The sequence below is a fragment of the Trachinotus anak genome, unplaced genomic scaffold (genome assembly GCF_046630095.1).
Source record: "Trachinotus anak isolate AG129_WGS33_773 ecotype Australia unplaced genomic scaffold, CSIRO_AGI_Tana_v1 ptg000011l, whole genome shotgun sequence".
Classification (NCBI taxonomy): domain Eukaryota; kingdom Metazoa; phylum Chordata; class Actinopteri; order Carangiformes; family Carangidae; genus Trachinotus; species Trachinotus anak.
Window position 1 is genome coordinate 16,683,540 of NW_027273862.1, and position 14,518 is coordinate 16,698,057.

Consider the following 14,518-nt stretch of genomic DNA (forward strand, 5'->3'; position numbering starts at 1 on the left):
AGATAATCTCATAAATTATCAATTGCCAGCAACTTTGCACTGAAATCTGAAACTTGTTACAATTATCACTATGTTTAAGCAATAAATTATGATTATATATATAGAATAGATAATAAGGGCATATACATTGTTTTCAGGATTGTAGATTGATAGTACAGTTATTTATAGTCTACTATTCATAATATCTAACAACCAATCTTGTAATGGACAGTAGTATATGTCCATTACATACAGTGTGTCACAGGTGCTTTTTTTTTTAAATAGCAGATACATGATGCACCTATGCAAACATTATTTTGAGATTTAAGTGGTGATATTACCTGACTACAATAAATATAGAGAAACGCATTGCAAACTGCTCATTTGACATGAATTATTCTTATGTCACAACTATGCTGCAAATTTAGTTATAACAAATGATGCAAATAAACAGAGCAGACCAACACTTCAACATGTGTTTATGTTGCTGCTGATGAAACCTACTACACAATTTGACCTGACTTGAATAACTAATGATTTAGAAAACCAACCACAACACATGGCAGCATTTCAACATCTGACATCTTCAACATGGAATCAACATCTCCAGCTGTTGGAAGAGACAGTTTCTGAAGTCAGTGTGTCCAAACAATGTTTACTTAATAGCATTACATGGCCAAATGTTGTACTTACTAAGCTAACATATGACTTTTAGCCATCACCTTAGTATAAATAAACGCCTGTCAAACATAATCTTGGACTGATTATCCGGAGTTAATGCTTTGTTGAGTTTTGTTGCAACATATTTTTAGACAAAGGAACAGAGAGTTTATAAATATAAAATAAAGCCTTTTGATACAGGTTCCAACAACTTCCTGCACAACATTCTGATCCTGTTAAGTTATAAATCGAGTTTTAGTTACGAGAAATGTGTCATTTTATTCAACTAGACAAAATAAAACACATACACTTTCATATTCTGAAATAAGAGAGGTAAGAGCTCCAGATTTTCTATCATGTTCCATTCAGAAAATGCTGCAAGAAAAAGCACAATATTTCATGACCTCAGTAACACATAGCTAAACTGTGCAGGCATTCCCTGAAATGAGGAAACCATCGTTATATTCAGAATCCAGCACAGACGTGCGAGTGTAAGTCAAAAAGTACTTGAAGATAATCAACAAGACATAAAACTACACACCCCAACTGATGCAGACCAACACAAACTTGAAAACCACTTCAGAGCCTCGAGTGAAAATCAAGAAATTTTCTAATAACAGTGTTAAGCTTAAAAGTTAAGAGAAAAAAAAATATTAAGACAATCCACAGACACACCAACATGCACCATGTACTGAGTAAAGTAAGCAAATAAACAAAAATAGCAGACAAAAACTTTTCTTCTTTGGGCCAAACCACTTTCGTTACGAGTTTGCCAAGAAAGCCAGCACAAAAAACAAACACTTATTGAGAAGTTGTAACAGAAGGTAAATTCATGAAAGTTTTGATGGATAAAACTTGGGCTCATTCTTTGTAAATTATCAAAATAATGCTTTAAAGGCATTTATGAATTTGAGTCATGCAACATTACAGTGCAGGCTGATAAAGAAAGTACTCCACATCTAAAGCGTGCATACTTGCATCTCCACAAATACACATCTTATGATACAAGGACATATCACAGTCAAAAAATATGAGCAGATGGAAGTATTTTTGCTCTTGATCTTTTGGAAATCATTTTTTTTTGTTATTTTGCAGGACTGTGCTGTGTTACATAAGCCATTCCAGAAAATCCAGACCGTAAAGTCACACAGAGTAAAGATTGGGCACAATGTCTGTGAAACACATTCCAAAAGCAGTTTGATTCAATACAGAGTGATAATATCCATCCAATAAAGTGTTCGAGAAAAGCAGCTGGGCAAATTCCTCTTTTTCACTTGGCAAATTACAATTTATGGTGAACAGCAAGCCAAGCCGTACATGTCCCCCTTCCCATAAAGAGAAACGGGTGTTCTACTGCAAAAGTAAAACACATAATACAGAGCAGCTTCAATACAGACTGCATCCATCTAAACCAGCATTTTCACATTCCAACATTATTCATGAAAATATTTCCAAGGTTTGTGGCTCATGACATTGGCCCCGGGGGAAGCAGACTCTGGTCAGATTTCTGATGAAGGAATCCAGTTCACATTTATCACACTCATCACTTCATGTTATTTTTCACATATCTGAAGCACTAAAATGACAACAGTGTCCTGCCATAGGCCAACAATAAACTACAGCAATACAAATTGCCCCACTTCCCTTTCTTTTTGTTTGTTTTAAACCACTTCAGTCTGCTGCTCCAAGCACAACGATTTGACCATTAGTTATGTGACTCTCAATAATTTTTCTAAATAGGTCACCTGTCTCACAGTGAAAATATCACAATGTTCTTGCTGGAGACATATATCCTGGATTTATGTTCATTCCCAAGGGACAAAGAAAAGTAAGAAAAAAGCAATAAAGAAAGTCAGTAAAACTGGGTGTAACAATCTGAACAGAATTTAGAAACTTCACTGTACAGCCTCTGCCCATATTTCTACCTCCACAACATCCTGCATCACCCAGATTGAAGCTTCATCACCACTAACACTGTTACTTCTACCTGTAGCTAAGCACTGGGTTTGTCCTACTTTAAAAGCATAGGACTCTGTTACATGCAAATTATTTTACATTAACAACACTAATCCTATTTCAACAATTCTAACAATTGAAATATTTTCAAAGATTTTGACTTAGTTTTTATAGTGCAATTCTGACTCACTACAAATTGGAACTGAGCCTATTCCTCAACAGATTGCATGCTTAGCGTTATTTCCAACTGATCCATCCATAGTAATCTAACAATGAGAACTGGGTCAGGCCAGTGGAGCAAAAGCCAGCGCGGTGCAGGAGGCTTGGTGATGACCCACGTTGAGATCCCTGGTTTGAATTAACGAGCAAGGTGGATGGAAAAAAATCTGTTGTCTAGACGACGCACTGCACAATACTGTGACCAGACTAGTTTCTATAAGCCTATTTCACTGGGCAAAGGCATTCCTCTGAATAGTTAGACAAATAAACAGTTATAATTTTATTTTCCTCTGTAATTCAAATCTGTAAGTCATTCATTTTAATTCTCCAGTTCTGAGAAAATCACTCCAACTTATGAACGAGGGCATCTTTGCAGGGCTCTGGCTCAAACCAATATATGAAACGCTTCATTACACTCAGCAAAACATAATAACAGCAGACAAATACAATTCAATAAGGATAGGGGGATCATTTTTGTCCTCCAGAGAGGCTTACATGTGGATGAGACATGAGCCTGTAACAGTGTCCTAATCGACCACATTCTGAGATGGCAGACTTTTATTGCTTGCTCTCTCTACAGACGACTTCATCATCAGCAGCAGCCGGTGGAGAAAAAAATAAACTCATGGTCCCCGTGTCTTCTAGTGGTGAGACAGTCTGACTGTGAATCCATTCAGACTCTTCTGGTGACGCCAGGAACATTTTGTCCCTGGAGCACAAAAAATTCATTTGTCAGTTGGCCCTGGGATGCACAGAGCTGATGAAAGACACTGTTTACCTATTGTGCATAGCAAGCCGTGGCGACTAAGAGGATTCAGCTGCTCTGGCCCCCTCTTTGACACACATGGCGCTGGACAGGCGCCACTGAAAGAGGCTCGGAACTTCAGTTTGTTCCCTTATGGCAGATTAGCTGAATATCTTTACTTTCTCCAGGCTGCTCACTGAGCAACAGCTCTTATCCTAAGAACAAGAAGAGTGGCAATAAATTGTAGAGGTCTGAGGTATTTACAAAGTATGATTTATCATTTGGGAAAATTATAAATGTGAGGACTCAACATCTGTGCAATGCCAAGAGGTTTTCATCTATTCGTGTGTGTAAATGTTTGGAAATGCGTGCAAAGCAGTTCCCTGTTTTGGATGAAAAGAATGTGAGGCTGGACCTGAGGCACAACATTTAAGTGGAAGCATGGGGAGCTTCCTGTCCCACTGCAGAACAACAGTGGAGAGGGAGAAGAGTGCAGGGGATCTGGTTGAGCACAGGGACTGCCTTTCCTCGCAGCTGTGCAACGTTACGCCCATCGTGAAAAAGTTGAGCACTCTTCCGGCAAAAACAAATCTAACACAACAAATCATTGACAAGTGCGGCCGCGGCAGGTAAAAATAGACCCAAAACAGAGCGCGCAGGGCAGGCAAAGTGCACGACCACCGCCACCAACGTTGCGCAACAAAAATACAAAACACTGGCAGCCAATACTAATACTGACCTCGATTGTGTCAGCAAAACAAATATGACCAAGGGGCAGCCAAATTTGATATCATCTTTTGTGAGCATTATTCAGCAAGTGGCTCATTAGCTGGCAGTGAAACCAGCCTCCGGACCTGACAGCAGCACGATCAGGGACAGGATGTGACTGATTTTGAATCCATGAAAAGTTTCGACTGGTCCAAGTCAAATATCGCAGCGAGTCGCTGTGAAGATCCAATGGCGACCTGCCATCAGGCGTGTGCTTGATCTGTAAAATACATGCCCGCCAGACCATACCCAGCATCTGGCCGGCTAATGAGAGAAAAGAAAGTGTTTCCCAGACTCGCCTGGTAGCTGTGTGGCTAGCGGTAGGCTAAGCGCAAAGCTATCTAGCATCAACATCACCACACTGACTGACGGCCTGGACACAAACCTCAGCTTCGCAGTTCAATCTGCGAGCCGCTTCGCCGCCAAACTTACCAGCTTTTTCCTGATCGTATCCCACGACAATAAAATAGTCAGCCAATCTAGCCATGTCTGCTGCTTTTCCCGATATATACCAACACAATTCAGCATTTTTCCTTCTTCCAAAGCACAGCCATGTTTGACAGAAGGAGTGTCACTGCGCTTGCGTGCAGGAGCGGGAGACATCCATGGGCGTGGGCCCTTGGGTTTACAAATACAGCACTGTGTCCCAACAGAGCCCCTTTTTGGCCCTGAAGCATGGGGACCCCACCTTTTTTTTTTATAACAAGGATAGCCAAACAGACTGCCCCCACACCGGAAATGACTATATTTTATTGTAACTGCTGGAAATATATTTTGATAAGTACAGTCGCAGACCAGTTGTCATGTGAGGGGGACCACCTGCAAGAGATGGGAAATCTTAACACTTCTGGATTTGGTGGAGACCTGGAGCTTTCCAAGTACTTCTGTAGGTCCACAGACCCCAATTTGAAAAAAACTGGTCCCAAAGCACTGTTTACTGTTGCTGAAAAAGATTCACTGAAAAGGCTGATACATTGATAGATAAATGTTTTATGGTAGCAGGCAAAATATTCACACACCAATGTACTCAGCAGATCATTTCCACAAGGTTAAATCATATTATCCTACTCTTTTATACTCACTATCCTCTCTTTTCCTCAAGATAAGATACACTCAGCGAGCACTTTATTAGGAACACCATATTAATATCAGGTAAAGTCTACCTTTACTCTTAAAACAACTTCAATTCCTTATGGCATGGATTCCACAAGATGTTGGAAACATTCCTCCACATTCTGTTCCTACTGCATCAAATTCATTTCTCCAGATTTGTCGGCTTCACAGCCATGCTGCCAATCATCTGTTATACCACATCCTAAAGGCGTTCTATGGGATTCAAATCTAAACTCATTGTCAGGTTTATGAAAACAGTTTGAGACAACTTTTGCTTTATGACATGGTGGGCCAATAGAAGATGTTAAATTGTGGCCTTAAAGGGAAGCACAGGGTAAGCAACAAAACCCAGACAAGCTGCCAGTGTGCCAAGGAATAATTCCACAAACCATTACACCGCCACCACCAGCCTGGACTGTTGACACAAGGCAGGTTGGGTCCATGGATTCATGCTGTTGATGCCAGATTCAGACTCTACCATCTGTGTGCCTCAGCAGAAATCCAGATTCATCAGACCAGGTGAGCCTGTGCCCACTGCAGCCTCAGATTTCTGTTCTTGGCTGACAGGAGTGGAACCTAACATGGTCTTCTGTTGCTGGAGCCCAGTCCACCTCATGGTTTTGACATGTGCTTTTTAAAAAGCTTTTCCGCCCACCACAGCTGTAAAGAGTGGTTATCTGAATAACTGTAGCCTGTCAGCTCCAACCAGTCTGGTCATTCTCTTCTAACCTCTCTCATCAACAAGTGTTTCCGTCCACAAAACTGCTGCTCACTGAATGTTTCATACCATTCTGAGTAAAAACTGTTTGTGAAAATCCCAAAAGATCAACGGTTTCAGAAATACTCAAACCAGCCCATCTTAACCAACAATCATCCCACGGTCAAAGTCACTGAGATTACATTTTTTCCACATTCTGATGTTTGAGTGAACATTAACTGAATCTCCTGACCTGTATTGCACTACTGCCACGTGATTGCCTGACTGGATAACTGCACAAATAAGCAGGTGTACCATACCTAATAAAGTGCTATGTGGGTGTAGAGTTATCAGAAAGATTTGTTCCAAGTACACTTCATTGCAACAAAAACTACACACAGCTTTCATTGGAAGGAAACCAGTGGTCAAGTCTGAAACCAGCAAAGGGAAATGCTAGTTATGTTACAATATATTACTTTAATCCAAAGAGCTGAGATTCTTTTCTCCCCTTCATGTGAAAAAAAACTGTCCAACTTAAACTAATGGGAGATTATTTCATGGATCCACAGTTTTTTACCCATTTCTAAAGACTTCAGTTTTGTGGTGCCACAAGAGGAAAAACATTGATGTTGTCACAGATATTTCTTTTGTTTTAAAGTTGCTCTATTAAGCTGAAGGTGGTTGTGATTTGAATACTGAATATTTACGACAACTGGAAAAGCTGTCACAGGGAATCGCGCATGTAAACCAGTGCTTAAGCTAATGTGTGTGAGAGGAGCACACAAACCGCCGTCACTGTCAACAACAGCAGGAGCACAGCCGTTTCCAATGTCTTCTCTCACTTCACACCCTTTTTAATGTCTCTCTAACTTGTTGTTTTATCTGCTTTCTTTATCTCTTGTCCCGTTTATTTTTCTTGCTTGCTAGCAAAAGGAAGATGAAGACAGAGGTAGTCAAATAGTTGAACCCGTGCCAAAACATGAAGAAATACAGACCAGGTGTCTGCGTACAGTGTTTACTGTCACACAAGAATGATGGCAAAGTCATGGGACGCCAAAGAACACACATTTCCTCGTGACAGACATTTCTAGGTTTATCACAGCATTATAACAAGTATGAATCATCTATCTTATTTGTGCCTTTGGGGTTCACACCCTCTTTTTCCTGGCATACACGACATTAATTGCTCAGGTTTCCTGCCACACGTACCTGCTGATACATAGAGTATAAGGTCGTGCAAAAACTGTCACTCACGTTACAATAGCAACTTCATGGAGGACAAGCAAAGGATTGCTATATAAGGAGCCAAAAAGCAATAGTAGAACTCCGTTGGCATGATTGCACAACCTCATGTTGTAAACTCTGGTAAGGGGATTACTTGTCTGCTGGAGGCAATTATTGTTACAAACTGCGTACAAAACATTCACTGGCTTACAGCACATATGTTTGACATTTATTTATTTTTTTGAGTTTAAAATACGACACTGTGTATGGAATGAGGTTGCAGGAGATATAAATAAACTCAGGAAGGTTCTGTGTCAGGGACTAAAAACAATAAGATATGATATGCTACAGGAAAATGTCAATTGCTTGATGCTGAAAATTCTATTGAAAGAACCCAAGGTACAGTTTTTCCCCTTTATCGAAAGTGAAACAAAAATCTGAATAAAAAATGAAAGCTTAGAACTACTCTATGGGACTAATTTACATTACACCTTGTGGGAATTTCTACACTGGAATTTCTACACTGATAAAACTATATCCTTTTTCTCCAGTATTTACAACATTTCATACACTGAACGTATGATTTCAGTCTCTTTGGAGTCTCTTACTCTGTTTCTGAGGTGATGATTATCTCTTCATAGCAATATAGTCATTTTAGAAATAGACATAATCTAGCTGTGGGGCAGTGGGATAGAGGCTCCCCGGTGTGTCATTTCTGTTAGCCCTTTCTTTGTATGCTTGCTTTGTATGCCTTATCCACATTTGCTTCATGAACCCCACTGACAGGGCTGTTGTTTTGAGCCTTAGAGAATAAACTGTTTTCCAGTGCTCTGATTTGAAATATCTTCTTTCTGTGTTGCTTTCAGTTATTTAGCTATAATATTAACACACACAGACATAGCCTGGTCATGTATAACATGGTGCATGCAGGTTAAGAGTGACTCACTATACTGGTCATCCCATGAAGTCGAATAATGTGGGGGGTTGACGTCCTCTAAGACATACGGGCAGACTTGATGGCTCTCCCATTATCACCTGACAGATTCTTGTGTATGAATTCCTAGGATGAAAAGTGAAGTCATATTACCTACAATCTATAAGAGCAACATATCAGCAGAATTATTTAACAGAATGTCTGAGTCAATGTTGTTCATTGTTCAATTCAGATTACTAGATATATTTTCAGATAATTGTAAAGTTCCATTTCACATTTATCCACATATCAAAATAAAGTATGTTATGTCCAGAGTCAAATATTTGCCTTGTATAAACAAATACATTGAGTATATTGTGTTTATAGTTGGGCGTACCTATCATACTTAATCAGTTACTCAATGCTTGTTTCTTTCCAAATCTCAAATACATCATCCAGTGTACTTTCAAGCTGACATGGAAGTTCACTGTGTCGGGGAGTGCCCTGAAAAGACTGTGGAAACATTCCTTAACTTTTATTTTATACAATTTGTGTAGTTGAACTAAAATTAATTTTAACAAAAAACAATATCCAGCTGACCTTAAGGTGCAAATAAAACAAGATGAATGTTTAAACATTTTCATCTGTTATTATTTAGATTCTAATACACCCATATAGAAAGCAGTCAGCTAAGATGCACATTTTGTACTCTAAGTGGAACAGTGAATTAAATATTTGATTAACATAACTGATGACCATTTATTAAGTGCAATTAAAAACAAACCCTGAAATAAAACAAAGTGCATTTTATGAGAATTTGAAACTTTGCTGGTACATAATTTATACAGAGCTGTCAAAGCCTTTATGTTTTCACTCAGTGAAATTGACAAGAAGATGCAATAGCTGCACTTACTCTGTGAGCTCTAAAACTATGCTCCTTTACCATTTTAATTTTTGATTTTAATTTTTGACATTTTTACTGTGTTGCGTTGTAGTACCACATGAGCAGCAGCACAGCAGTAATGCAGTGGGTGGGGTGGGGGAAAAGGATGAGAGACTGTGTCAGTCAGTGAGCCCCTCCCACCTCCTGTATAAAGGCTCACAGTCTGGTGTGTAGAAGCTATTAGCAGAGTGACACAGCTGCCTTACAGAACTAGTGGCAATTTCAAGAAACCAGTGGAGTACTCTCTTAAAGCTGATTCTACAAGAAGAGCTATCTCATCCAACTGAATAATCAGAGAATTACAGGTATGTGCACTTTTTTTTAAAAAAGGAAAAAAAATATATTGCTGTGATTTGCCCTTCTCCCAGCTGATGGCTTTATCCTTGCTTTTTTGAGGTCAGGGCATAAGTGTAGAGACAAGGACAGGTTATCTGTCTGGTTATATAAGCAGTTCAGCTCTTAATGTGTGCGTCTGTGGAGGAACTGCCTTCAAGGTGTAAAGCATCCAACAGGGGTAGTACATCATATATTGTTTTCTAGTTGCAATTAATTTTGCTATGTTTTGCTCTGTTTAATCCAATGACTATGTTGAATGGCATTTTAGTTTTTGTTTGACTTTTGAGTGGAGCCTATTTTGAACCCTTGTGTCCTTCACATTATTGGCCAGGGGCCCAAAGCATAGTTGTAGGTTTACTTAACCGGGCAAAATCTGACCTTAGTTTAACTTTTTAAATAAATGAATGATAAGTGCAAATAACTTGGCTTTTGGACTCTTGTGTAAGCAAGCACCAATGTGGCACTTAAGGGACTACTGCATGAGGGAGTTTTAGATGCATAGAGGCACAGTAGGGAATTTATGCAGTTAAATATTAATTTCTAGAATAAATAAATAACTAAAAAAAAATTCTATACTTTCCACAGGAGTCAAAATGAAATTGATCTTCCAGTCCTTCCTCTATTGCTGCCTGCTGGCAACAGTAGCACACTGTGTGGAACTTGAAGTGAATCCGGAGTTGAAAAAAAGGTGAGTCATTCATTCAATAATCAAAATATTTTCATCTGATACAATATGTGACAGCAGTTACCTGTCTGTTGAATTATCTACCTGAGGCTAATGGACTTTATTTTCCTCTCCAGACTAGGCATATGGCTAAGGAGCAGATTGAGACGGGATCTTGACAGTGTATCAGTACAGAAGACAGCAGAGTCTGAGCACTTTGTCAGACCAGAGGATATCAGGGATACCTTGCTGCCACATTCCAGGTGAGGCATTAACCAGGAAAGCTATAAACTGTCTCCATTTTGTTGTCATATTATTTTTTGTCATTTAAATGTTCATTAACAACTCACAAATTAACAGCATTGATTAATGTCCTCTCTTTCTCTGTTCTCCAGCACTGACATCAATGTCCGAACCAAGAGGTCGAAAAACTCAGGCAACCAGTCAAGAAGACAAGGTTGTTCGCTGGGCACCTGCACAGTGCACGACCTGGCACACCGCCTACACCAGCTCAATAACAGGTTGAAGATTGGAAGTGCCCCCGTTGACAAGATCAGCCCACAGGGATACGGCCGGAGGCGTCGATCTGTCCCAGCACACATGGTCACATTGAGGCTAGAGCAGGACAGGCTGAGACCCAAGTGGAGAATAACTGATTCGCAAGTTCACAAGCTTGAGGCTCTCCTCAGACGGACATGAACAAGGAGTTGAGAACAAAAGCAAGGGAGTAGCTGAAAGTTAGTGTTCTCTCTGCTCTGTTCTAAAATTCTCGAAATGCCTCAGACTCCTGCCAAGTATTCTCCAGCACATTTTTTCCAGGCATGAGAACTGAGTCAGAGCAAGACTGGCTGCACTGAGTTTGTCTAGCGGCTGAGCCTTGCAGCTCAGCGCTGTGGAGCGTGCAAACAACTGCAGCTAGCTTACAGACACTGGATGGCACAGCATGGAGAAAACTACAGGTGCTGCTCACTGCCTGGCAGAGGGAAAGGAAGAGTGCAAATACCTGGCAAAGTGCACACATCCTCTGGCTTAAAGAGGGAACTCTCTTCTAAGATTCTGGGACTTCACACACTTATTCCTCAAGGCCAGGACTTTGATAAGTGCTATCCTCTGAGGATTATACCAACATGTTCCAAACTGTCAAACCGTCAGCACTTGTCTGCACTTTTCCATTTGGACTAAAAGTCAAATGAATCATCAGGAAAAGACATCTTCATCACAATGCCAAACAGGAAGAGGCTACAGTGCTCTGAAGCTCTCAGTTTATATAAAGTTTTGGACACTGTATAAGGGAAAATGCCTTTTTGATTCTGTGAGATATGTGCCAGTCCACAATGGATTGAAATATACTTGAACTTGTTATTGTTTGTACAAAAACATGTGCAATCTATATTTGTTTTTATTGCAGGTATATGTATATAAGAATCCCTTTATTTAAATATTATATAGAGGTTACATTTAAGTACTTATGCAGATAGAACTATTTTTGTACAGGAAGAAATATATATGGGCATTGTAGCTATTTGTCATTATTCTTTTGCAAACTGTGGTAATAGGATATCTGTTTTATAGGTATATTATATATTTGTAAATGTGTTCTATTTTATTTGTGTCAAAGCAATAACATTGTCAATCAATAAACATTTTGCATACAAAATCTAACCCTTGTCCAGACCTCCTTTGCTCCTGGCTCTTGTAAATTCAAAGTGGCAGTCTATTGTCTAGAGTGGACTGCTACACAGACACACCTGGTCTCTGTTAAGTGATTATAGGGTCTCATTAGAGCCTTCCCTCCTCTCACTACATTCCCCTAGTTATGATGCCCCCCTTCCCTAAAAAAAAAAGGGCAGACAGGGTGCCAGGCACATTCCTGCTTAGTTCAGCTCATATTTGTTGGCTCACCCCACACCACAGAGCAGCCCTAAAGCCATCAGAGGAGGCTGAGGCTTTAGTTCCATCTGTGTTCAATGGTAGATGATTGGGGCATGAGAAGGCCGATGCAGGGGGTTCCGGTCCAACATTCCTGCGAGAGCATCACAAAAACTGTTCCAACAAAGCACTGACCTTTACATTCAAACGGACTGAATGGCACTGAAAGGCTGGAGCCTCTATACTTGACACATTATCACCCCTCGTTTGACATTATGAAGGAGTTCAGACCAAACAACCTAAGACATGTACAGTAATTACAGATTTCTCTTTTTGCTGTATTCATTTTAGCTCGTTTTACTCAGACCAGTCCCAGAAAGCAAAGGGTTCAACTGTCTACATGTGTCTTTGGCAGTTTGGAAATGTCGTAGTGGGCAAAGTGTGGGATGAACAGTACATCGAGTGATGGACCATGATGACCCACTGAGAATGGTCCAGACTGTGAGAACATCTTATCCTTTAGCTTTGCTCATTCCCAACTGTAGAAATTCACAGTGTACTATACACTTTATCACATATACAGTTTTACAACAAAAGATGTAATCAGAAATTACTGAATGTTATAAAGTCAAATTAACTGGATCCTTAGAGTGAGGTATTCATTGCCACTAGCTTGGCTATCAGCGTTTCCTGGACTCAATAACTAGATATTCACCCTCCTTCTATAAACAATTAACTTTGTTCAAAACTTTGTTGTATGATTGTGAACAGGTTACATAGAAACAAACTGAGGATTTAAACTCTAATTTTATGTTGTCTCCTGCCATCTAGTGAAACCGGACGGGTAAAACTCCAAAATAGTGGTTTGGGTAGTTCTTGGTATTATCTATTAGACAGGTGACTTAAAATAAAGATTTTTTAGCAATAAGTGGGAAAAATTGAAACTGTTACTATTCCTTGAATTATATTGTTGGTTCTGCCTTCTTACTCAGTAAAGCATACAGAATTGACTGTGAAATATTCCAAAAAATCTCATACAAGAGTAATTATAAATTTATTTTCATCTTAATAAAGTAAAATAAATTATGTGCATAAGACATATAAAAGCAGCATGGCCATGCTCTTGCGTTAGTGCTGTGCTTGGAACCTGTTATTTTGCACTGATGGAGTTATACTTAGAAAAAGAACATACAATGTCACTTTTATAAAAAGATGTTTATTTTGGGGGTTTCAGTTTTTATTTATTCATTTTTTTAAAAATGTATTCCTGAAAAATAGTCTATGGCTAAATTAAATCAGAACAATGTACAGTAGCTACCACATGTGAATTAGCCAATACCTGCCCCACAAATGGCCATTAACAAATACTGTAAAATACCTAAAACAAAGCAAATGTGCCATCTAGTGGCTGATTAGATTACATGTATTTCTACATTTTTAATAGGAATTTAGTTTCTACCCAAAACCCTTATGGTTAAAAAAACATGCACAGTGTTTATCATCACAGTAAAAGCAATCTAAGAATAAACTGAATGGATCTAGCTCTGGACCACTGAGTGTACTCAGTGAACATGTCACTCCTTTAGTAGGCCAATTAGCCAGTGACACCAGTGACATGGCTAGACCATTGTCTAGGGCCTACTGTATGCTAAGATCTGAGTCTTTTCATTTTTCTACCGCTGTGTTCAGACATCTGTTGACAGTATTATTATAGGACCTGCTCTTTCCAGCACAATGTCGCTAGGATAACTCACCATTTCAACTTTACTGCCCAAAACATAATTGAGTGAAAGGGGACTGTCTGGAGCTGCTGTAAAAATAACCATAAGGAACTCTTATTTATTAAGATCATCTCCTTACACTGTGGCACTGTCACTGACACACTGTTTAGTCATTACAACACTACATAGCAGATGAGAGGAGATGACTGATCAGTCTGCTATTACTGCTGTCAATCAAAATGATACAGTCCCAGAGCAAAGACTCAGTCCTCTAAAGCCAACTCTAAAAGTACCCTGATAACTTGAGTTGAGAGGATTAGCTTCATAATCTCAAACACAGGCTAAATCAGGGACTATGGGCCCCCTGCTGCTTATGACCACAGCAGTAAATCTGGGTTCTAAGGCTTCATGAGGAGTTCACACATGCTGCATTACAAGTCTCTTTATTCTGCTCTGAAAAGGTATGAGTGAAAGTGCTAAAACTCTAACTAAAGGTTACAACATACACAGAATACATACACTCATACAGACACTTACTCTTGCCATGATATGCCCTGTTGAAGTATGTCTGGGTCAATATACTGTGTCGTGGTTGAGGACCTGTTATTAAAGAGACAGAAGCGAGAGCAGCGTTTTTAAGGTTTGTCGCAAATAAGTCTTCCTAGTGAAAGTTATATCATATATACATTTATTGTTTATCTATTCAAAAGG

At 39.4% G+C, this 14,518-nt stretch overlaps 2 protein-coding genes across 4 annotated transcripts in view; one reads left to right on the forward strand and one right to left on the reverse strand.

The window, feature by feature from the left end:
* sbf2 (SET binding factor 2) overlaps nt 1-14,361 on the reverse strand; it is a 100,132-nt gene extending 85,771 nt beyond the window's left edge. For 2 of the 3 annotated variants that reach the window (XM_071488485.1, XM_071488484.1), the window contains exon 1: nt 4,760-4,942. In XM_071488485.1, coding sequence (XP_071344586.1) covers nt 4,760-4,814 — 55 coding nt within the window. In that variant the 5' untranslated portion in view covers nt 4,815-4,942. Of the gene's footprint in view, nt 1-4,759; nt 4,943-8,307; nt 8,422-14,344 lie in introns of those variants that run through there. The other variant, XM_071488486.1, reaches the window with a different exon arrangement.
* Nucleotides 9,396-11,879, forward strand: adma (adrenomedullin a). The gene is made up of 4 exons (XM_071489749.1): nt 9,396-9,522; nt 10,139-10,241; nt 10,355-10,480; nt 10,613-11,879. Exons 2-4 carry the CDS (start codon nt 10,147-10,149, stop codon nt 10,914-10,916), a joined length of 525 nt encoding a protein of 174 aa, XP_071345850.1. The 5' UTR covers nt 9,396-9,522; nt 10,139-10,146; the 3' UTR covers nt 10,917-11,879.
* Nucleotides 14,362-14,518: the final 157 nt, after the last annotated feature.